The 22,927-nt window shown below is 57.7% G+C and overlaps 2 protein-coding genes across 10 annotated transcripts in view; one reads left to right on the forward strand and one right to left on the reverse strand.

Annotated features, from left to right (window-relative positions):
- The window catches only part of PCNX3 (pecanex 3), a 26,586-nt gene extending 22,605 nt beyond the window's left edge, over positions 1-3,981 (reverse strand). For 3 of the 8 annotated variants that reach the window (XM_023186510.2, XM_023186513.2, XM_023186512.2), the window contains exons 1-7: positions 3,187-3,958; positions 2,645-2,832; positions 2,311-2,410; positions 2,149-2,188; positions 1,953-2,048; positions 593-1,720; positions 3-126 (exon numbers count right to left, since the gene is read on the reverse strand). In XM_023186510.2, coding sequence (XP_023042278.1) covers positions 3-126; positions 593-1,720; positions 1,953-2,048; positions 2,149-2,188; positions 2,311-2,410; positions 2,645-2,832; positions 3,187-3,339 — 1,829 coding nt within the window. In that variant the 5' untranslated portion in view covers positions 3,340-3,958. Of the gene's footprint in view, positions 1-2; positions 127-592; positions 1,721-1,952; positions 2,049-2,148; positions 2,189-2,310; positions 2,411-2,644; positions 2,833-3,186 lie in introns of all 8 variants that reach the window. The other 5 variants (XM_023186514.2, XM_023186508.2, XM_023186511.2 and 2 more) reach the window with 4 other exon arrangements.
- Positions 3,980-22,488, forward strand: MAP3K11 (mitogen-activated protein kinase kinase kinase 11). Of its 2 annotated transcripts, XM_023186523.3 has the most exons (10): positions 5,412-6,634; positions 11,823-12,003; positions 12,201-12,349; positions 12,457-12,632; positions 12,767-13,010; positions 13,487-13,600; positions 14,206-14,341; positions 14,435-14,526; positions 20,484-20,858; positions 21,624-22,488. In XM_023186523.3, the coding sequence occupies exons 1-10, from the start codon at positions 5,896-5,898 to the stop codon at positions 21,959-21,961; spliced, it is 2,544 nt and encodes an 847-aa protein (XP_023042291.1). In that variant the 5' UTR covers positions 5,412-5,895; the 3' UTR covers positions 21,962-22,488. The 2 variants fall into 2 exon arrangements, with proteins under 2 accessions (XP_023042292.1, XP_023042291.1); XM_023186524.1 differs by lacking the exons at positions 20,484-20,858; positions 21,624-22,488 and adding an exon at positions 16,326-17,300 and having other exon boundaries at positions 3,980-6,634.
- The last annotated feature ends 439 nt before the right edge of the window (positions 22,489-22,927 follow it).

The following is a 22,927-nucleotide window of genomic DNA, read 5'->3' on the forward strand; positions in this document are numbered from 1 at the left end:
ACCTGGGAGGCGAGCCCATGACAGAGGCTGGAGGGGTGGGGTTGCTGCCTGCATTGTGGCGTCTCCGAATGGCCTGGGTCCGCCTCACACTGCTTGAGCGGTCCCGCCTGCCAGTCTCCTCAGCTGCTGCCCAGAGAGAGGTCCCCAAGCGTAAGTGACAGATGCTCAGACAGGGCTGGGGGAGTAAGGCTGGAGATGGTGCTCCGCCAGGAAGCTAAAAGCCTGGTACAACCATGCCCCGGCTCGGGCCCAGCCAGGTCACACAGCCCCATGCTCAGTTTCCTTACTTGCAAACAAGGATGACACTGATCTGCCCTGCCCCACCCCACTGGTGGTGGGAGGATGAGTGTGGATGATGAGAGTGCTCAGGGGACAGAGATTCAGGTGCTAACCAAAGATGTGAAGGCAGGTGGCTGGGCCCATGTCTAAGAGATTTGGCAGACAATGTCAATCATCACCAAGCCCACGGCCGTCTGCTGCCTACGACAGAGACTGAGCTGACGCTGACCACGTCCACTTTTACCTGCCCTCTGCCCAAACCCAAGCCCATAGCTCACGTCCCCCAGCCCCTGCCTCTAGAGCCAGTACTCACCTCCCCCCACGGCACCTTCTTCCTGCAGCTCCCCCCGCCAGCCGGGCTGGTTGGCAGCAGGTCCCCTTCGGGCCTCAGCAGGCAGCACAGCAGGCTCACCAGCAGCCTGCTCCACCCCAACCTGGGCCTCCAGCTCGGCCTTGGAGCCAGCCAGTGGGGGCCTCAGAACATCACCCCCAGCCCCATCCATGCTCAGCACTCGGGCATGTGTTTTAGCGCTGGCGGTACTAGGCGTCCGCTGGGTCCCATATGGCCGCTTGGGGGGCACAGCAGTTCCCTCCTCAGCCCCATGGGGGGCTCTCCGCTTTCGAGGTCCCCCTGCTGCACCCCGGGAGCTCTCAGGGGAGTAGCAGGAAGTAGAAGAAGAGCTGTCAGTACTGTAGCGGCGCTGCGATCGGAGACTGGAGGCTGGACTCAGTTCACTGCCCTCGCTGGTGTCTTCATCCTCAAAGAAGGCCCCACCTTCAAGCAGGGGCCGTCGAGGGGCACGGCCAGGTGGAGAGTGTCTTCGCAGGGGTGGCTGCTGTTTGCTAGGCCGTAGCAGGGCCAAGTCCTTGGGCCGCACAACCAGGAGCGGCTCAGCCAGGCCCGGTGGCGTCCCTGCTCCAATGACCGTGTCAAAGGAACGCAGTGTGTCATCTGAGGGGACCCCGGCGTCTGGCGAGGCGGGCAGCTCAGCCTCAGAGGGTGGGTCTGTGTCGCTGCCCTCAGGGGCTGGCCCCCCTGGGGGGCTGTCCAGATGGGTGGAGTTGGTCTTCTCACTCTTGAAGCTGCTCAATGTCTCCCTATCAGTGCCGCTGAAGCAAGAGTCTGAGGAGCCCGCTTTCTGGGGCGTGGGCTCCCCTGAGCCCCGCCGGTCAAGGGGCTGATAGCCACCTGCCCCCCTGCGTTGCTCCCGTCGACTGCTGGTCCTCACCAGGGCCCGGTCAGGCCGGGTCAGGGTCAGGAAGCTCTTGCTCAGCTCCTGGCTGAGGCTCCCCTTCAGGAGGGGGCTCATGGGAGTGTCAGCCATGCTGCTCCCACTCCAGGGCGCTCCATCTCCAGCCAGGGGAGAAGGCTCTGAAGAGTCTGTACTGGGAAGAGAGGGGTCTGGGACAGCCCCTGGAGGCGTCTGGGGAAGGTCTCCAACTGCCAGAAGAATGGGAGACAGAATATGAGAAAAAGGATTTTCTGCAAAAGAAACTGGTGGTAAGGGGGGTCTTATGCCCTGTACTTTTCCTGAGAGCCCAGCCACAGCAGCACACTGGGGAGGCCCCACAGAGGAATACAGAGGAGACCCAGGATGGAGCCAAAGTTGAGGGGATTCAATGACAAAACAGCGGGTCTAGCCCACAAGCCTCGGCCCATAAGGCCCACGCACTCAGTTTCTCCTGCGAGCTGAGCTTCAGCATCTCTCGGTCGGCAGAGGTCACGATCACATTGTTGCTGCCCTGCTCCCGCACCAGCTCCTTGATGTCTGCAACCACGGCCCCAGAGGTGTCAGCAGGACCCCCGGCACAGCATGCCAGCCCCTGCTCCACAGCACTGTGCTCCAACCCTGAACAGCAGCCACCTACCTCTGAGGGGCCCAGAGTCCTCCATTCGGGGCAGCAGCTCCTGAGTAGACAGAGAGAGGCGTGAAGGAGCAAACAAGGCAAGAAGTAGGCTCAGGACGCACCCACAGTAGGGACTGGCTCGTGGAGGAACAGGAGGACAAGCTGAAGTCCAGGCCCACTCACCGAGACCTGGTTGAAGCCAAACACAGAGTGCTGGGAGCTGCAGCGCACTGGGGGTGTGGAACTGACTTTCCGGAACACGGTCATCTCCACTCCGGGGTCCCTGGCAGTGAAAAACAACAGCAGCTTTGAATTAACCTCTCTTCTGTGTACGCTACTTCCATCTTTGTCGCTGCTTCTTCTTCAGAAATCACTTTACAATTCCAGGGCTAACACAAGACAAGTGTTCATATTCACTCAGAGAGCCAATGTTCCCTAAGTCCCTACTCCACCCTGCAAGGTTCAGGCCCAGGCACCAAAACCCCTCAATCCCCAGCACAGTCCCTACCCCACCCACCTGGGTGGATTGCTGTCCCCCTGGGCAGGCTCTTCCTCCAGCTCCCCCATGGTAGAGCTGCGCTTCTCCACGATCTCGCCCTGGTCAAACATGGCATGCAGCCGATAGTTGACGGTCTTGATGGCAGCAAAGATGACAGCCACCACAAGGCAGTACACGCCGGCCACCATCAAGCTGGGAGGCAAGACCTGAAGATGAAAGTAAACCAGGTCCCTTTTCACAAAACCTTGCCACTACAGGATGTAACTGCCATCGTCGTCATAGCTGGGATTCACAGACTCACTAGAAAACATCACCTCTGCACACAACCACTACACAGCCCTCGGCAAGGAGCTCTGTCTTCTGTTTAGCTGGATGAGATTAAGTGTGGGGCTCAAGGTCACTCGATCCAAGAAAGGCAGACTTTGGCCTCTTCCACACAGACCCAAACTCTGCAGTGATTCCTCTCTCTCCACGTCCCAGAGCCCAAGGCACGGCCCCGAATCCCTGCCAGGCTGCCCTCCCTCTCCCGGCTGGAGTTACAGGTGGCCGTGGCGTCTCACCATGTACAGCAAGAAGGGAAAGATGAGCAGGAAGATCCAAACATAGAGGTGAAAGCAGTTGGAGAAGGTGCTCTGGTGCGGGTCGAAGAACCAACCGCCGGTGAGCGAGGCCCACACCCCCTGGCGCAGGATCTGCAACACCTGCGACCCCATGGCCCCGCCGCTGCTGCGCGCGCCCCACTCCCGGGACCCTCATGGGGGCGGCCCCCGGCCCATGCCCCGTCTGGCGCCTGAGGGCCCCGGGGCCCGGCCTCACGCTCACGCCATGGCCTCCCCCAGCGGGGGAGGGGGGCTCGGCCGCGTGAGGGTGCGGGCAGGGGGCGGGGCCGACCGGGACAGTCAGCGGTGCAAGGCCCAGACGCGGGGGTGGGGCTGCATCAGGGGCGGGGTCCGCGTCCCCACTCGTGGCCCAGAATTGCTCCGAGGGGCCGAGCTGGCAGGCAGGCGCGGGGCACGGGCCGGGCACCCGTCGGCGGCATCCAGAGGTGGGCGTGGGGTGGATGCTCCCGGGGTGCAGGCGACAGCTCTCTAGTCTCCGGACCAGGGAGAACCCCAGGATCTGGGGTCCACTTCCGGGGTCGCAGGTCACTCGCTTGGGGCTCCGCGCTCGCCGGGCTTCTGCCGGTGCCGGCCTGAGGAGGAGGCCGGAAGAAGGAGCCGCGAGCCGCCAGCCTGCAGTGGCGCATGCGCCCAACGGTTCCAATTGGGACCCGGAAAAGGAAAACTTGACGGCATGAATGCGCAAGCGCAGAGAGGTGGTGGCGCGATAGGACGCGAGGGGTGCCATTTGGGCGTGCGCAGAGTCCAGAACTAAAGTAAGTGCATGCGTAAAAGCGTTTGGGCGCATGCGTAGACCCAGGCGTTGCCAACCCAGGGTAGACGACTGGGCGGAACCAAAGAGAGAGTTGAGTAGCCATTGGGTAACGGCAAAGTAATTGGCGCACAGCTCTTCCAATGAGTTACAGGAGACGGGGAAAAGGTGGAGGCGTGGACTCCCCTAGTTGCAGCGAGTGTTCTGCACTACCGAAGCACGCCCCTCTCGACCCGCCTCCTTTAATGATGGACCTCCTACGTCCCGATCGTGTCTCGTCTCCCAGCGGCGTCTACTTCCGGGTCAGAGCTCAGACCTAGGGTGCAGAGAACAACCTTTCGGAACAGGCAGGAATAGTCGAAAAAAGATAACGTCGTCTCTTAAAGTGACAGGCTCAAAGCAATTGGGTTGCCCTATCCAGAGGTTGTGAGGGCGACTCAGCTATTCTGAATCCAGTCGTGGGCAAAGTTCTGGACAAGTCTCAAGATTCTGCCAATGGGGAAGGGATATGAAGAAGCGGATTGTTTCCCAGGTGAGGAGAAGAGCAGAACCTTAGACAATCCACTCCAAGAGCTTGAGGTGCAGCCAGTTCCGTCTGTCCTCCAGTCTTCCCCACCCCATCCCACTAGCTCTGCGAGGCAGAGCTTTCTTGTTCTCATATCATATATGAAAAGAATGGCCGGGCGCGGTGGCTCACGCCTGTAATCCCAGCACTTTGGGAGGCCGAGGCGGGCAGATCACGAGGTCAGGGGTTTGAGACCAGCATGGCCAACGTGGTGAAACCCGTCTCTACCGAAAATACAAAAATTAGCCGGCCGTGGTGCCACGCGCCGGTAGTCCCAGCTACTCGGGAGGCTGAGGCAGGAGAATCGCTTGAACCCGGGAGGCAAAGGTTTCAGTGAGCTTCGACTGCGCCATTGCGTACCAGCCTGGGCGACAGAGAAAGACTCCGTCTCAAAAAAAGAAAAAAGAAAGAAAGAAATTAATGAGGCTCAGAATCGATGGATCGCATAGTCCCACAACTTCACAGCCAAGACCAGATTCGGCTTCACCCCCTTCCCAAGTGTGGTTCTGTAACCCCGTTTTGCTGACGCCACTGAGGATGCAGAGGGCAGAGATGGCCTATCCTTAGCAGAGACCAACCTGCACCCTAGCCAGCAGAGCACGCAGTTGGAGGCTTTTCTTTCTATATCTCAAAGCCTGCTGTGATGGGGGACCTGGTTCTGCCCTTTCCCTTCTCTGCCTCTCCTGGCCCGCCTACCCGGGAACTCCCCTGCTGGAGCCTCTGGGAGGGGAGCGGTGCAGGCCGCCCGCGTCATCTGATGCTGTTTCCTGCTGGAGGGAGAAGAGCGGAAAAAAGTGAAACTCCACCCTCCACCTCTGCCTCCCGCCCCCGAGGCCAAAGTACAAAGGCAGGAGGAAGAAGGGAGCGGGGTCGGAGCCGTCGGGGCCAAAGGAGCCGGGGCCAGGAACAGGCAGTCTGAGCCCAACTGTGGACGCTCCCTCCACCCCCGCGCAAAAAGACCCAACCGGAGTTGAGGCGCTGCCCCTGGAGGCCCCACCTTACGCTTGGCGGGGGCCGGAGCCAGGCTCCCAGGACTGCTCCAGGACCGAGGGAAGCTCGGGCCCCTCCAAGCTAGCCATGGTGAGGCGTCGGAGGCCCCGGGGCCCCACCCCCCCGGCCTGACCACACTGCCCTGGGTGCCCTCCTCCAGAAGCCCGAGATGCGGGGGGCCGGGAGGCGACACTCCTGGCTCCCCAGAGAGGCGTGGGTCTGGGGCTGAGGGCCAGGGCCCGGATGCCCAGGTTCCGGGACTAGGGCCTCGGCAGCCAGCGGGGGTGGGGACCACGGGCACCCAGAGAAGGTCCTCCACACATCCCAACGCCAGCTCCCGGCCATGGAGCCCTTGAAGAGCCTCTTCCTCAAGAGCTCTCTAGGGTCATGGAATGGCAGTGGCAGCGGGGGTGGTGGGGGCAGTGGAGGAGGCCGGCCTGAGGGGTCTCCAAAGGCAGCGGGTTATGCAAACCCGGTGTGGACGGCCCTGTTCGACTACGAGCCCAGTGGGCAGGACGAGCTGGCCCTGAGGAAGGGTGACCGTGTGGAGGTGCTGTCCCGGGACGCAGCCATCTCAGGAGACGAGGGCTGGTGGGCAGGCCAGGTGGGTGGCCAGGTGGGCATCTTCCCGTCCAACTATGTGTCTCGGGGTGGCGGCCCGCCCCCCTGCGAGGTGGCCAGCTTCCAGGAGCTGCGGCTGGAGGAGGTGATCGGCATTGGAGGCTTCGGCAAGGTGTACCGGGGCAGCTGGCGAGGTGAGCTGGTGGCTGTGAAGGCAGCTCGCCAGGACCCCGATGAGGACATCAGTGTGACAGCTGAGAGCGTTCGCCAGGAGGCCCGGCTCTTCGCCATGCTAGCACACCCCAACATCATTGCCCTCAAGGCTGTGTGCCTGGAGGAGCCCAACCTGTGCCTGGTGATGGAGTATGCAGCTGGTGGACCCCTCAGCCGAGCTCTGGCAGGGCGGCGCGTGCCTCCCCATGTGCTGGTTAACTGGGCTGTGCAGATTGCCCGTGGGATGCACTACCTGCACTGCGAGGCCCTGGTGCCCGTCATCCACCGCGACCTCAAGTCCAACAACAGTGAGTTTCTGGCGGCATGGTTACGGGTGGCATGGCTCTGGCACACATCTGCTCCCACCCTTCCACTGAGCCTAGCTTAAGGTCTACTGCAGGTAGGAGCACTCACCCTAGAGGGTCCCAGCTGACCAGGTACCCATGGGCTCAAGCTAGCCCCCAACCAGAGCTCCAGGCACCCAGAAGAGTCTTCCTGTCCCAGCTTCAGAAGTCCTTGACCCCAGCCTGCAGCTGCGGTTTGGACAAGTTAAGAGACTGGGATTTCTCAGGTGGGCCATAAGCATCCTGCCCAGCTCTGGCTCCCACCTCAAGGAAGTCCTCTGGAAGCTCGCGCTCCCCTTCTTCTCCTCCCCTAAGTTCATATTCGTGGAGCTGGTGCTCTGTCCTCTCCTGTCATCATGGGCAGCTCCTCCAGAACAGATATCTCAGAGGGGGAAGCCCTCCTTGGCAGTCAAGGCCAAGGCCAGGGCTGGAATTCTGGCCTAGCCCTCCCTGGCTGCATGACCTCTAGCTCGTTACTCCAGCTTGGAGCCTCAATTTCAGACTCTGTAAAAAGGGAGCGTGAAACAGCTCAAAAGCCTGGGCAAGCCTGACCTGCAATCCCCAACCCACAGCGGGTCCTCAGCCGTGATGGACATTTGAGGGCTGGATCTCCAAGAGGGCCTAGCCTGGAATCAGTGCTTGGGGTGGGAGTGCTGGGCTAAGGGAGACTCCATCTCCCACCATTTTAAGCCCCCAACACGCTTTCCATCATGGCCCAAGAGAAGCAAGTAGTAGCTTCAGAGGGCTTCCTGGTGCACGCAGCATTTAGAGAGCGAAGGCATGGAAGCAGGACCTAGCACCCAGCAGGGACCAGGAACAGGGGCCTCCTAGAGCCCAGGGTGCAGGCTGGAGAGCAGCAGTAGGAAATGCAGGAGGGGCCAGGCTCAGTGGGGTCACTGGAAAAGCATGAGACATTCTTAGAGGAGGGTCCATGTGGATATTTTGAGCCTCCTGGCCTGGACCATAGACAAGGGGCTTGCAGGAAACAGAGTGCTGAGTCCCAGATATCCAAGTTCTTGCCAGGGCTGGAGGAGCCAGGGGAGGCCTGCCAACCACCCCACCCACTCTTCTCATCCCTGGTAAGGTGCAGTTCCCACCTCTCAGCCTCAACCCTGGGCTCTATCTAGGGACCCCCACTACCTGCCCCAATCTGAGGGGGATCCCCCGAAGGCACAGGGGGAGGGGACTCCCATCTTCTGTTTTTCCTCCGTTTTCTTTCCAGAAAAAATGGAACAATAGCCCAGGCCCCTGCTCCCCACCCTCCCCTCTGCTTCCTGCGTTTCCTGCTGCCCCGAGCCGGCTTCCTGTCCCTGCTCCAGCCCCTGCTCCCTCCCTAGCGCAGCTGCCTGCAGGGGAGGAAAGAGCTGGGGGTGGAGGGCTTGCGGGAGGAAGGAGCCTGGAACTGCTGCCCCACTCCCCTCTAGTTCCCCTGCTTCCCTCTCAGAGTCTGGGAGTTGGTGGTAAAGGGCAGGCAAGGTGCCCTCAGCCTCCCTGAGCCTGGCATTTAACCTCGGAGACCCCAGTCTTAGGCCCAAGTTGCTGTCTGTGGGATTGGGGTGGGGGGAGTCCCTGGGCTTGGGGGGGCACAAGCAGGAAACAATGGCATGATTTTCCTGGACAATGGGGGCCTTGTGAGGAAGCCTGGCGGGGAGAGGAGGGGGAATTCTCCAGGCCCACGAGTCACAGGACTGACCAGCCAGCTCGGCCTGGGCCTGACCTCCCCCAGTTCTCCCCAAAAGGACTCCCCCTCCCAAGTGGGAGACCTGGCCCAGGCCAGAAAGGAGAAGTAGGGACCACAGGAGGGAAGAGGAAGAGGCGTGAGCTGCCCAGGCCACTCCCGAGCCCCACAGAGGCCAGCCTGGGGAGGGAGCTGGTGGCCAGGTCCCTGTCAGAGGCCAGGGAGCCCTAAAGGGGCACTGAGAGCTTCCCCTAGCTTCGAGGTCTCTGGCCCATTCTCCTCTGGGTGACCCCTGACCTCCCATGCCTGGGGTCTACATCAGGGGTCTGGGGTCTACCGGAACAGCAGCTTGAGTTGGGACAATTGAAAGCACAGAGAGGCAGCTTGGAGAGAAAGCAGAGGATGGGGCTTAGCAGCTGGCAGAGCCGGGAGCGGGGAGGTAGCAGAAAGGCCACAAGCACAAAGAAGTCCTGAAACTTTGGGTGAGTTGCTGCCCGTCTCTGGGCCTCAGATTCCCCACCTGAAAAAGGTGGAGAGTGGCTACCCGGCCTGAGATACTGGAACAGCACTTTGCCAGTCTCGGATGCCACAAGTGGCTGGAGACCGGGCCAAGCAGCAGCAAGTGTTGGTCTTCAAAGGGGGAGTTGGGCCCTGGCACCAGGGGAAGTGCCCATTTCCACTCCACCCACTGCCCCAGCCTGTGCGTTTCCCCTTTGGAATGAGCTTGTCGTGGGGGGCTTGCTAAACGGTCAGGTCCCCAGCCTCCAGCAGCCAGACCGGAGGCTATTGTGAAGCTGGCAGTAAGGAGTGACAGAGGAGGGAGAGGGGGGTGGAGATACGATATGAACTTTAGGACAACTGGCCTTTAGGATGCTTCTGCCAGGTGGCAGCCCCCATGGAAAAGCTTTAAAAGTATGGTCTTGGCCGGGCGCGGTGGCTCAAGCCTGTAATCCCAGCACTTTGGGAGGCCGAGACGGGTGGATCACGAGGTCAGGAGATCGAGACCATCCTGGCTAACACGGTGAAACCCGGTCTCTACTAAAAATACAAAAAAACTAGCCGGGCGAGGTGGCGGGCGCCTGTAGTCCCAGCTACTCCGGAGGCTGAGGCAGGAGAATGGCGTAAGCCCAGGAGGCGGAGCTTGCAGTGAGCTGAGATCTGGCCACTGCACTCCAGCCCGGGAGACAGAGCAAGACTCCGTCTCAAAACAAACAAACAAAAAAAAAGTGTGGTCTTGTTTCATGCTCGTGACAGCCGTCTGAGGAGGGTTTTGTTGTCATCCTCGGCTTGATGAAGTGTTCAGGATTTGGCTCCAGGGTCTGGCTCAGAGGAGTAGGTGGATTTTGAGACCATTCTCTGGATTAGGAAAAGTTGCAGGAAAATCTACTGGGCATGCCGGGATAGTAAAGGTGATCATGAAGGGCACCTGGACATTAGGTAGAGCTGCTGAGGGGTAGCTGAACCAATTTGTCTGGCCTGGAGTTGCAAAAGTGGAAGATGCCAGTAGGGAGAGGGAGCTGGTACCTGGAAGAGGCTGAGTCAGCCAGGGGCTGTGGGCAGAGGTTGAGGAGAGGCCATGCTCTGAGAAGCACCAGCGCTGAAATGGCTGAAGGTGGAGGATGCAGAAACAGCCAAGCAGCCAGGGGCTGTGGGGGCTGAGGACGGTGGGGCAGCGGGGACGGCTGGCAGCAGTGTGAGATGCCTCTTCAAGGCCCAGGTGGCCTGGCCAGCAGCAGGATCAGGGCTTGTGGCTTTAAGCCCTGAAAAATGAGCACCCTGGTTCTGCCACCTCCTCTGGGAAGTCTTCCCTGACTCACCATGCTGTATTAGGTGCCCTTCCCATCTGCTCCACCCTGTGCCCTATGCTGCTCCCATGACAGTCGTGTCACATGGGGCAGGAGAGCTGAGAGGTGTGCCCTGACATGGGTCCAGAAACATGGTTGACTTGATACTGCTTCTCTTCCACAGTGCAGTTGGCTGTAACCAGAAAAGTAGAGGGACCCTTCAGACCCTTCATGACTCTATGACTTTGTCCTCTTTCTATTCCTCGAGAACTTCTCTCACTTGAGTCATTCCTGTCCTGGTGAGAGATTTGTAAGTTGCTGCTTCTCCTCTTTGTACCAAGTACGGTGGCCCCATTTGGGTTAAAGCCACGAGCCCCTGCCAAGTCTGACCATCCACGCCTACATTTACCCCAAGCTCCTCCTTTGTGGCCAAGAACCATCACTTTCTTGGACCCCACCCTTTCTCTTCCCTTCCAGCTGCATCGGTAGGTATCTTTTGGAATCTTTGCCTTGGAAGTGGCTGCACTTGCCACAGTGTGATGTGGGCACTAGGGGCCTGTGGTACCTGCTGGGCTTCTTTTCTCACCAAGAGCTTCCCTCTTGCTCCCCACTACAAGGGGGGTTCTGATTCACGCTCCTGCCTCAACAAAGTGACAGGACACTCACAGATCTCTCTTGAAATCAAAGCCATAAATGCCCAGGCCAGGCGTGGTGGCTCACATCTGTAATCCCAGCACTTTGGGAGGCCAAGGTGGGTGGATCACAAGGTCAGGAAATCAAGACCGTCCTGGCTAATACGGTGAAACCCCATCTCTGCTAAAAATACAAAAAATTAGCCGGGTGCAGTGGGTGGCGGACGCCTATAGTCCCAGCTACTAGCAAGGCGAGGCAGGAAAATGTCATGAACCCGGGAGGCGGAGCTTGCAGTGAGCGGAGATCACACCACTGCACTCCAGCCTGGGTGATAGAGCGAGACTCCGTCTCAAAAAAAAAAAAAAAAAAGCCCAGAGCTGCCACCTTGCCAATTTTGTTTCAGTGGTGTCTTAGGGAAAAGCTAGAACACTGGTTTCAGAGCCACACAGACCAGGTTGTAATCTCTGCTGTATTTGTTTTATGACCTCTGCCAAGTCATTTCCCTGCTTGGTTTCCTCATCTGTGAAACGTGAAAAATATTATCTAGCTCATAAATGGTTTTGAGTGCTAGGGCTGAGTGTGAAATGTCTGTCGTCGACCAGGTGCAGTGGCTCACGCCTGTAATCCTAGCACTTTGGGAGGCGAGGTGGGCAGATCACCTGAGGTTGGGAGTTCGAGACCAGCCTGATCAACATGGAGAAATCCTGTCTCTACTAAAAATACAAAATTAGCCGGGCATGGTGGCGCATGCCTGTAATCCCACTACTCGGGAGGCTAAGGCGGGAGAATCGCTTGAACCCGGGAGGTGGAGGTTGCAGTGAGCCAAGGTCGTGCCACTGCACTCAGCCTGGGCAACAAGAGCGAAACTCCATCTCAAAAAAAAAAAAGAAAAAGAAAGAAATGTGTGACTTCAAGTAGGTCCTCAAGATCTAGACCAAGTCACCTCTGTGCCCCCAGGACCCAGCCAGGATGTCCGTCAGATGAGTTTGCTCCCAGCTCTTACCCTGTCCCCACCACCTGATCCTGGAGCATCCACAATCTAGCCCCTCTTCTCTAGTTTTGCTGCTGCAGCCCATTGAGGGTGACGACATGGAGCACAAGACCCTGAAGATCACCGACTTTGGCCTGGCCCGAGAGTGGCACAAAACCACACAAATGAGTGCCGCGGGCACCTACGCCTGGATGGCTCCTGAGGTTATCAAGGCCTCCACCTTCTCTAAGGGCAGTGACGTCTGGAGGTGCGGCCCTCGGTGGGGCTGGACAGGGGCTGCCATGGGGCTGCAGAGGGCAGAGGTGGCTGCCTAAGTCTAGGGCTGGGCCAAGTCCAGGGACAGGGATCCAAACCACTTAGCTCCTAGTTGCTTTTGGGTGAAGTGGCAGTAAGGGGGTGTGGGTTGGGAGAGAAGGGAACACAGACCTGTTGTCTCCCCCACAGTTTTGGGGTGCTGCTGTGGGAACTGCTGACCGGGGAGGTACCGTACCGTGGCATTGACTGCCTTGCTGTGGCCTATGGCGTAGCTGTTAACAAGCTCACACTGCCTATCCCATCCACCTGCCCCGAGCCCTTCGCACAGCTTATGGCAGGTAAGAGGACGGGGCGGGGGGAGCAGGTGAGGGGCAAAGCCTGGCCCAGGACATATCCACCCACAGACCCCTTCTTATTCTGTCCCCGCTGCACGCCGTGCCCCTAGACTGCTGGGCGCAGGACCCTCACCGCAGGCCCGACTTCGCCTCCATCCTGCAGCAGTTGGAGGCGCTGGAGGCACAGGTCCTACGGGAAATGCCGCGGGACTCCTTCCATTCCATGCAGGAAGGCTGGAAGCGCGAGATCCAAGGTCTCTTCGACGAGCTGCGAGCCAAGGAAAAGGTGCGAGGAATCAGGGGACCCAGCGTTGGCAGGAGTGTCTCCCTGATCTTCCTGGGGCAGAGTCGGGGCGGGCGCCGCCGGGATCGGTGCCAGGTGCCAGGCTGACCTCTTCTCCTTCGCTGTCTCGGGCGCAGGAACTACTGAGCCGCGAGGAGGAGCTGACGCGGGCAGCGCGCGAGCAGAGGTCACAGGCGGAGCAGTTGCGGCGGCGCGAGCACCTGCTGGCCCAGTGGGAGCTAGAGGTGTTTGAGCGCGAGCTGACGCTGCTGCTGCAGCAGGTGGACCGCGAGCGACCGCACGTGCGCCGCCGCCGCGGCACATTCAAGCGCAGCAAGCTCCGGGCGCGCGACGGCGGCGAGCGCATCAGCATGCCACTCGGTGAGGGGCGGGCCCGGGGGCGTCCCCCGCCATTGGCTGCGAGGGCGGGGGGGTGGAGCCAGGCCTGTGCGCTGACCGCGCTGGGATTGGTTTAGGGTGTTGTGGGTGGGCCCGAGAGTTGAAGGCTGGGAGGGGTGGGGCCAGGAGTGTTTTTTTCTGTCTGTGGGCGGGTTCTGGCGGAAGTATTTGCATGTCGGTCTGGGAGTAGCTGCGACCGGGAAGGGGTGGGGTTCACGAAAGTTCTGGGAAGGTGTAGGGGGCGGGGCGGGCCGGCGACCGGGCATCTCCGAAGCAGACGAGTAGCTTTTCTTATCCAGAACCAGCGGCTCAAGAAAGCAGTGAGGCTGGCAACAGTCTCATAGCCACTGTGCCGCTCCCTGTGCGGCCTGGGAGCCGGCCTTGGGCCCCTGCAGGTTGGGGTCCTGGCTCTCCTTCATCACAAACCTGAACCCTGCTCCCCCCAACCTAAACCGCAGACTTCAAGCACCGCATCACCGTGCAGGCCTCACCCGGCCTTGACCGGAGGAGAAACGTCTTCGAGGTTGGGCCTGGGGATTCGCCCACCTTCCCCCGGTTCCGGGCCATCCAGTGTAAGAAACCTCACCTCTCATGCCTCTCTCCGCCCCCCAGCCCCCTTATTCTCTTTCAGGCCTTATCCTTGGAGGTGGATCGCACTCACTATCCCCTCTCTGCCCCCAGGCTCCCTGCACTAGGTCTAGACTGTTACCTCTGAACTCCCCAGGCAACATTAATTGTACTTATTTTTTTAGTCAAATAATTGTATGACACTATGTACTACTAATTTTTCTAAATGCTTTACTAATATTAATATTTTGCAATAATTTTATTAGGTTGCTATTTTTATTGTTAATCTAAGTTTTATGGATGAGAAAAGTGAAAAAAGTAACTTGCTACACAGTTAATAAGTGGAAGAGCCAGAATCAAACCCAGGCAGTTGGTGTCCTTGTCTGTACTAATTACTAAGTAGCAAATGTCAGCTGAACCGCTAGATGAGATGCCCCACCCCACTGTGGGGTGACAGACGCAAACCCATCTATCTTGCCCAAAACTCACCCTGGGAATGGTACAGGGCCCACCCTGCTCCCCATACTCTAAAGTAGTTACCCCTGAAGCCTGACTCTGATGATGGAGGGAGGATAAAGATTATCTCCAATTCCATCGGTTTCCCCTGTAGTGGAGCCTGCAGAGCCAGGCCAGGCATGGGGCCGCCAGTCCCCCCGACGTCTAGAGGACTTAAGCAATGGAGAGCGGCGAGCCTGCTGGGCTTGGGGTCCCAGTTCCCCCAAGCCTGGGGAATCCCAGAATGGGAGGTGAGTACCTGAGTGCCCCCCAAACCCAGCATCATCTGCTTTCCCCAAGTCCTGGAATTCCTAAAGCACCCCTCCTTGTCCTCCCATCACCAGGAGAAGGTCCCGCATGGACGAAGCCACATGGTACCTGGATTCAGATGACTCATCCCCCTTAGGATCTCCTTCCACACCCCCAGCACTCAATGGTGAGTTCCACACCCCCAGCACTCCCTGGGCAGAATCTGGCTGAGTTCCTTCCGTGGGCACCTTGGGGAGGCCATGAGAGGCGAGCAGGCAAAGCAGGAGTCCTGCCCTGGTTGCTCTCATTCTAGAGACTAGGAAACCAAGGCTGAGACAGGACAGAACTGATCTTGGAACCCAGGTCTGACCTACAGGCCCACGATCAATCGGCGTACAGCCTAGGCCTCGGCTCGGGGCCCAGAGTCTCATCCCCCTGTTCAGACCTGGCCTGTAAGAAGGCTCTTCCCTGTCCCTGTGGCAGCCCCTGTACCTTTAGCAGGCTCCAGGGAGAAAAGAAAGACAGGAAGCCCAGCCAGCATTTGGTACCAAGGGAAGCTGGGCCCAGAGGGGAAGGAATCAGCCTGTGTTGGGTGGAGCCAGACTAGTGTCAGCCACACTGTGCTTCTCAGAGTCCCTTCTGGGAGCCTCTAGGTGAAGAGAATGAGAAGGCTGAGCAGGCAGGATCCAGGACCCATTCTCATCACATCCAGGATAGCTCAGGGCCTTTCTGTTCTCCGTGATGGTAACTGCCCTACTGTGCCGGGCATTCCCTCCAAGCATTGATGAAGAGGGGCTACTATTACCCCATATTTACAGATAAAGAAACTGAGGCTCTGAGAGGTGAAGTAACCTACCTTAAACCCCCAGCTGAGGATTTGAACCCGGAAAGACTTCAGCTCCCATGCTTGTAGTGAGCTCAGAAGCTTTCACTTGAAGAAAGGGCTTCTCACGTACAGACTGCTTAGGAAGCCAGAGGGTCAGGCAGAGAGCAGGGCTCCAGCATCGCGGGGAGGAGGGCTCACTCAGCTCAACACTGCCCAGCTCTGACTGAGGCCAGAAAGTTACGGCCTCCCTTGCCTGTGAGTCCCTGTGTCAACCTAGGGACCATCCTCAGAGCCCCTACACCTGCTGTTCACAGCCAGAATGTAGGACCCGCTTCGCTGCTCTCAGAAGAGTCCAGTTCAGCAAGCTGTTTAAACTCCTCCCATCCCACCCAGCCCATCACCTCTACCATTCCCTGAGCTCCATTCGATAGTCATGACAACAGCTCACCTTTGTTGGGTCTCTTCTGTGTGCCAAGCAGTTTTGTGAGGGGAGTAGTAGTATTGGCCTCATTTTACAACAGAGGAAACTGAGGCACAGAGCGATTAAGTGGTTTGATGTAAGACACCCAATAGAGCAGAGATTTGAACCGAAGTCTGTCTGTCTGACCATAGAGGCAGAGCCCCAGACCTCCATCCGCCCCACCATTTGCTGCTCCAGCAGCTGCAGTGCCCCCAGCATCTGTCCTGCAGGGACTGAACTGAGAACTGGAAGGCCAAGGAGGCTTCTTGAATTAACTTGCTCTAAAATGTACCAGGCCAGATGGGCCAAAGGAGAACTTGAGGGCCTGTCAACCCAGGTGTGTAGGTTGAAGCAGGTCCTGACTATTCTGCAGAACCCTCTGGCCCTGAGCTCCCAGAAGCAGGGGCACAAGGGGTCTGGACCCCATCGTTCTCAAGCTTGCCCCATGTTTTTTTTTATCCAAAGAATTTGTTAATTATTTATCAAGAGAAACTATTTATTAGCTCATATATTCATGAATAGTTCAGGTCAGTGACAAACTTCTAAGTAATTCAACCCAAAGAAATTCTTCATATTCCAAAATCACTTTGCATTCTGAGAGATACCAGCCTTCTTCATCTCCTCGAAATATTTCATGGCATCATACCTTCGTAGAAATCTGTGCCCGTAGATATCTGAAATGCCTTCTCTCTTGGTTCAGCCACAGCAAACTGAGAGCCGCAGCCCCCAGGGATACAACGAATGCTCCCACAATATGAGATTGCAGATGTGTGGCCAGAAGGCCACCCGCCTGAGGTTTCGTGAAAGCACTGGAAACCGTGGTAGTTACTGTTCTTGATAAGAGTCTGTCAGCCTCAACACCAATGCCCTTCCTGGCTGATGAAGAAATGGATTGCCACTTGCCCCGAAAGGATGTCAGCTGCCGCAGCTCAGTGGCTGGCTGAGCACGTGGTTCCCCTAGCCCAATTCCACACTCCACACACCATCTGGGTCCGTGAAAATACATGACATTGACCTCACAGCCACCCACAGAAACCCAGTTAAGAATCAAAGAATGGGGCCTCACAGAGATCCCAGACCCTGTGAGATGGTCCCAGGCATAAGCCACACCACTAGAGAGCCACACACCCCATCACCCTGTCCCCAGCGGCCTGTTCTGGCCCCTGGAGAGCTGGTTGCAAGGAGTGGCACATTGGCAGGGTACACTCAGCTACACTGATAGCAACTGCCCTGTGAAGCTTGTTGTCTTGGAGTCAATAACTACGTGGCCGTGTCCTCCCTATGAGGCCCCATGGAAGCAGTTTCACCTCTGTCTATCTTTAGGTCAAGAAGAGTCACGTAGCTTTCTCCTAAACAACAGAGTTGCTAACTCTTGCTGCCAGGAAGTTTAGAGGCAGATTCAAATCCTAGCTGGATTATGTTGACCAAGTCACTTACCCTTCAGAACCTCAGTTTCTCAGGCCATTGACTGCAGGAACTTCTGTTCATTCTCATTTTGTCTGCTGGACCCTATCTTCTCTTCCCTTTGTTTCAGTTCTCTCTTTTATTAGTTAAGACAGAGTCTATTTCTATCACCCAGGCTGGAGTGCAGTGGCACAATCATGACTCTCTGCAAACTCTGCCTCCCGAGCTCAAGTGATCTTCCCACCTCAGCTTCCTGAGTAGCTGGGACTACAGATGCATGCCATGTTTGGTTAATTTTTGTATTTTTTGTAGAGATGGGGTTTTGCCATGTTGCCCAGGCTGGGCTGGGCTTAAGCAGTTCACCCACCTCAGCCTCCCAAAGTGCTGGCATTACAGGTGTAAGCCACCACACCCGGCTTTCTCTTGCTATTTTTGTTTTGTTTTCTTTTATTTTTTGAGGAGTCTTGTTCTGTCGCCCAGGCTGGAGTGCAGTGCTGCGACCTCAGCTCACTTCAGCTTCCACCTCCCAGGTTCAAGCAATTCTCCTCCCTCAGCCTCCCCAGTAGCTGGGATTACAGGTATGTGCCACCATGCCCAGCTAATTTTTTTTGTTGTTTTTGAGATGAAGTGATGTTCTGTTGCCCAGGTTGGAGTGCAGTGGCGCAATCTCAGCTCACTAGAACCTCCACCTCCCGGGTTCAAATGATTCTCCTGCCTCAGCCTCCCATGTAGCTGGGATTACAGGCATGTGCCACAACACCCAGCTACTTTTTGTATTTTTAGTAGAGACGAGGTTTCACCGTGTTGGCCAGGCTGGTCCCGAACTCCTGACCTCAAGTGAGCCGCCTGCTTTATCTTCCCAAAGTGCTGGGGTTACAAGCGTGAACCACCAGCCTAATTTTTGTATTTAGTAGGGCGGGGTTTCACCATGTTGGCCAGGCTAGTCTCGAACTCCTGACTTCAAGTGATCTGCCCTACTTGGCCTCCCAAAGTGCTGGGATTACAGGCATGCGCCACCGCTCCCAGTCTCTCTTGCTTTTTTTTTTGGTTGAGATGGAGTCTTGCTCTGTCACCCAGGCTGGAGTGCAGTGGCGGGGTCACAGCTCATTATAACCTCCGCCTCCTGGGTTCAAGTGATTCTGCTGCCTCAGCCTCCCAAGTAGCTGAGACTATAGGTGTGTGCCACCATGCCCTGCTAATTTTTGTATTTTTTAGTAGAGACAGGGTTTCACCATGTTGGTGAGGATGGTCTCGATTTCTTGACCTCGTGATCCGCCCACCTTGGCCTCCCAAAGTGCTGGGATTACAGGTGTGAGCCACCGCATCCAGCCAGCTCTTGCTTTCTTTAAACATGATTTCCCCTCTTCTGTTTAAACTCACTGTAAATGATCAGTTCTTCACTAGCGAAGTGGGCGTGATAACAATAACCTCATGTGGTTGGTGCAAGGATTATAAAAATGGATTCTTCATCAAACAAGGATTTACTTTTTTTTTTTTTTTTGAGACGGAGTCTCGCTCTGTCACCCAGGCTGGAGTGCAGTGGCGCGATTTTGGCTCACTGCAAGCTCCGCCTCCTGGGTTCATGCCATTCTCCTGCCTCAGCCTCCCAAGTAGCTGGGACTACAGGCGCTGGCCATCACGCCCGGCTAATTTTTTTGTATTTTTAGTAGAGATGGGGTTTCACCGTGTCAGCCAGGATGGGCTTGATCTCCTGACCTCGTGAAACGCCTGCCTAGGCCTCCCTAACTGCTGGGATTACAGGCGTGAGCCACTGCGCCAGGCCCAGGGATTTGCATTTTAAGAGCCAGGCATCAACATATTAAACACTGCCCTGACCTCATCTGATGAAGGAGGCAGACTCACAAACAAGTCCAGTGGCACCTGTATGAGGCATAACATGAGCAATAACTGTGCAGGTTCAGGGAGATTTTGGGAAGGCTTCACAGAGGAAGTGACATCCCAGTGGGTCTTGGATGATACGTAAGAGGTCACTGAAAGCTGAGGTGGGAAAGGTCAGCCAGCCAGAGCAAACTGTGTGCACAGGCCTGCAGCTCACCAGACCCAAGGAAAAGGCAACCTGGCTGAACTCTGAGAAGAGTTGAGAGCCAAGGAGTCTCAGGACTGGGGCTGCGGACAGGGGTCAAGGCACATGGGTCAGTAGATGTTGATTGAATGAATGAGTGAATGAAGCTGGAAGTGATGGGTAGTTTTTAAGCAGAGATCTGTGTTTAACAGGTTTGCATTTTAGAAGGATTCCCTTGTTCCTTCAGTGGCAGTGGCCAGGGTGGGAGTTGGGTGAAGTAAGAGGCAGACAGTCTCGGTAAGGGTTATGGCTGACAGAAGGGACTGTCAGCTCAGTCCTGGTTCATAGTAGAAGCTCACTTTTCCCAGCCTTGTATTTCTTCCTCCCGACATCCAACCAGCTTTTGCACTCCAGGCAGGAGGGGAAACGCAGAGGGAGGAGGCCAGACTTTCTTCTAGTGGCAGTGGAGAGCCATAGCAGATTCTAGAGCCAAGGAGGGATCTGACAAAATCAGTGCTTGTGAGAGCCCATCCTAGAGGCCCTTCTCCTTAATGAGCGGTTTCCCCATCCCTGCCCAAGTGATCTAGAATGGAGTCAGGCCAACCCTAGACTGGAAAGTGGGACACTAGTGTCCTGAAATCTAGGGCAGAGTCTGGTTGGGAAGTGGTGGAGAGCAAAGGCTCTACTGCCCTGGCCTGGGGTGAAGCCAGCTCCACCTTTCACTGGCTGTACAGCTCCGCGCAAGCCGTCAGCCTCTAAGCCTGGAACCCTCGGGCATGAGGATCAGACAACATAACGCCCCTATGTTATTCAGCTCTGGCCTGGCACAAATACCTACTCTGTAAAGTAGCTGTGACCTTGGGCAAGGTATTGACCCCTCTGAACCTCATTTTCCTCCTTTCTAGAATAGGGACAGGGATTTGTGCTCCTCAAGGCTGCCATGTACGTTAGAGTTGACTGTGTGCATCTTACAAGCTACAGCTGGAGTGGGGGTGGGTGGGCAGAAGGGGCAGGGCTGCCAAGCCAGGAAGCGGGTGGGCACAGAGCATAGGGCGCCAGTCCCAGTCAGTGGGACCTGCCATGGCCCTGGACCTGGAGGTTGCCCCTGGCAGGCCACGGAGGCCCACCGTGACCTGGCCTCGGCCCTGCCTCCACTGGGACTGCCCATCCATCTTTGGGGTCTGGGCCACTGGCTGCCATCAGGCTTTGCTGTCACTTCCTCCGCCTGCATTGCCCTCCCCTCCCAGCACCCATCTTGTGAAAGGCCGGAGTGTGGGTGCATGGTAGGGAGGCTGTGGGACCTGTGGGACCAGGGAAGATGCTGGTAGAGGGCAGAACTCAGTCCTTGTTCCAAGACCACGGAGAGGTCCTGGGCCCTCATCCGGAAGATGCATCAGCCACGCCCTCACCTGTGCCGCCTCCGCCCGGCAGGTAACCCCCTACGGCCTAGCGTGGAGCCCGAGGAGCCCAAGAGGCCTCTCCCCGCAGAGCGCGGTAGCAGCTCTGGGACGCCCAAGCTGATCCAGCGCGCGCTACTGCGTGGCACCGCCCTGCTTGCCTCCCTGGGCCTCGGCCGCGACCTGCAGCCACCGGGAAGCCAAGGACGTGAGCGCGGGGATCCCCCCACAACACCCCCAACGCCGATGCCCGCGCCCTGCCCGACCGAGCCACCCCCTTCCCCACTCATCCGCTTCTCGCCCAAGACGCCCGACTCCCCGCCCACTCCTGCACCCCTGTTGCTGGACCTGGGTATCCCTGCAGGCCAGCGGTCAGCCAAGAGCCCCCGACGTGAGGAGGAGCACCGCGGTGAGTGGCCTGAGGCCGGCCTGCTTCGCGGATGGGAGATGGGGGTCCCCAGGGAGGGAGGAGGGGCTGGGGACATGCAAGGAGGCAAGGCCAAGACCACAGTCATCTACCGGACCCTGAACCAGGCGCTTGGGATACTGAAGACCATGTAGGGAGCAGAGTTCTAAATTCAGCTATCAGGTGGTCCGGGCAGGTGGGGGCGATGCCTGCTGTGAAATAACAGAAGTAATTAAGGCCAGGCAGTGGTGCAGGCCTGTGATCCCAGCACTTTGGGAGGATCACGTGAGCCTTGAAAGGTTGAGGCTGCAGTGAGCCGGGATCATGACACTGCACTCCAGCCTGGGCGACAGAGCATGTATGTAGTCATAATAGTAGCAAACTGCTGGATCTTTACTTGTGTCAAGTACTCTTTACAAGGCTTTCCCAAGATGGTCTCATTCAGTCATAACAACCATAGAACTAAGTGCTCTTAGATGCCCGTTTTTAGATGAGGAAATTTAAGGCACAGAGATGAAGGGACCCAGAGCTCCCACAGCTGGTAAGTGGCAGGGCCGGGATCCACATCCAGGTCGGCCTGCTCCAGAGGCCTCACTCCTAACCATTAGGAAAAAACAGAGGCACCGCAGAGCAGGAAGGGCCGTAGAAGTTGAGTCAAGTAGCTCACTGTGCAGATGGGGAAACTGAGGCCCAGAGCAGGGCAGTGTATCTTGGGGACCTCAGGAGTTGGTGGTTGCATGACCTTGTGCCCCTCCTATATTCTCACAGGAGGCACTGTCTCACCCCCACCGGGGACATCACGCTCTGCTCCTGGCACCCCAGGCACCCCACGTTCACCACCCCTGGGCCTCATCAGCCGACCTCGGCCCTCACCCCTTCGCAGCCGCATTGATCCCTGGAGCTTTGTGTCGGCTGGGCCACGGCCTTCTCCCCTGCCTTCACCACAGCCTGCACCCCGCCGGGCACCCTGGACCTTGTTCCCAGACTCGGACCCCTTCTGGGACTCCCCACCTGCCAACCCCTTCCGGGGAGGCCCCCAGGACTGCAGGGCACAGACCAAAGACATGGGTGCCCAGGCCCCTTGGGTGCCGGAGGCGGGGCCTTGAGTGGGCCAGGCCACTCCCCCGAGCTCCAGCTGCCCTAGAGGAGTCACAGCATACACTGGAACAGGAGCTGGGCCAGCCTCTGCAGCTGCCTCAGTTTCCCCAGGGACCCCACCCCCGCTTTGGGGGTCAGGAACACTACACTGCACAGGAAGCCTTCACACTGGATGGGGGGCCTGCGCCCCCATACCTGAAACCTCCCAGCTCACCTGCCCTACTGGGGCCCGACACTGTACCCAGCTGGTTGGGAGGACCAGAGCCTGTCTCAGGGAATTGCCTGCAGGGGTGATGCAGGGAGAAGGGGAGGTGCAGGGAAGAGGGGCCGGCCTCAGCTGTCACCAGCACTTTTGACCAAGTCCTGCTACTGCGGCCCCTGCCCTAGGGCTTAGAGCATGGACCTCCTGCCCTGGGGGTCATCTGAGGCCAGGGCTCTCTGGGTGCCTTCCTGCTGCCCCAGCCAGGGTTGGAGTATTAGCCTCGGGATCCAATGAAGCCAGAAGCCAAATAAACTCAAAAGCTGTCTCCCCACATGTAGCCTGTCACCTTTCTTGGAGGTAACCAGGTGACACAACCTATCATGCAATGCTGGTGTGCTGATGCCCCAACGATAGGCGGTTCCTTGCCTTGCACTGCATCCCTCTACTGGGACCAAATCCACCAGCCTTGGTGAGTCATTCAAGGCTTTTCTCTGCCAGGTGTGGTGGCTCACTCCTGTAATCACAGCACTTTGGGAGGCCAAGGCCGGTGGATCACATGAAGTCAGGAGTTCAAGACCAACCTGGCAACATAGTGAAACCCCATCTCTACTAAAAATACAAAAATTAGCCAGGTATGGGGGTGCATGCCTGTAGTCCCAGCTACTCTGGAGGCTGAAGCAGGAGAATTGCTTGAACCTGGAAGGTAGAGGTTGCAGTGAGCCAAAATCGTGCTACTGCACTCCAGCCTGGGCAACAGAGCAAGACTCTGTTT

The sequence above is a fragment of the Piliocolobus tephrosceles genome, chromosome 13 (genome assembly GCF_002776525.5).
Source record: "Piliocolobus tephrosceles isolate RC106 chromosome 13, ASM277652v3, whole genome shotgun sequence".
NCBI classification, from domain to species: Eukaryota; Metazoa; Chordata; class Mammalia; order Primates; family Cercopithecidae; genus Piliocolobus; species Piliocolobus tephrosceles.

Coding starts and splice junctions, on each gene's coding strand:
- MAP3K11 (XM_023186523.3), top strand. CDS start 5,896: ATGGAGCCCTTGAAGAGCCTCTTCCTCAAGAGCTCTCTAGGGTCATGG. Junction 12,633..12,766: donor AGCTGCGAGCCAAGGAAAAG/GTGCGAGGAATC, acceptor TCTCGGGCGCAG/GAACTACTGAGCCGCGAGGA. Junction 13,011..13,486: donor GCGCATCAGCATGCCACTCG/GTGAGGGGCGGG, acceptor CCTAAACCGCAG/ACTTCAAGCACCGCATCACC.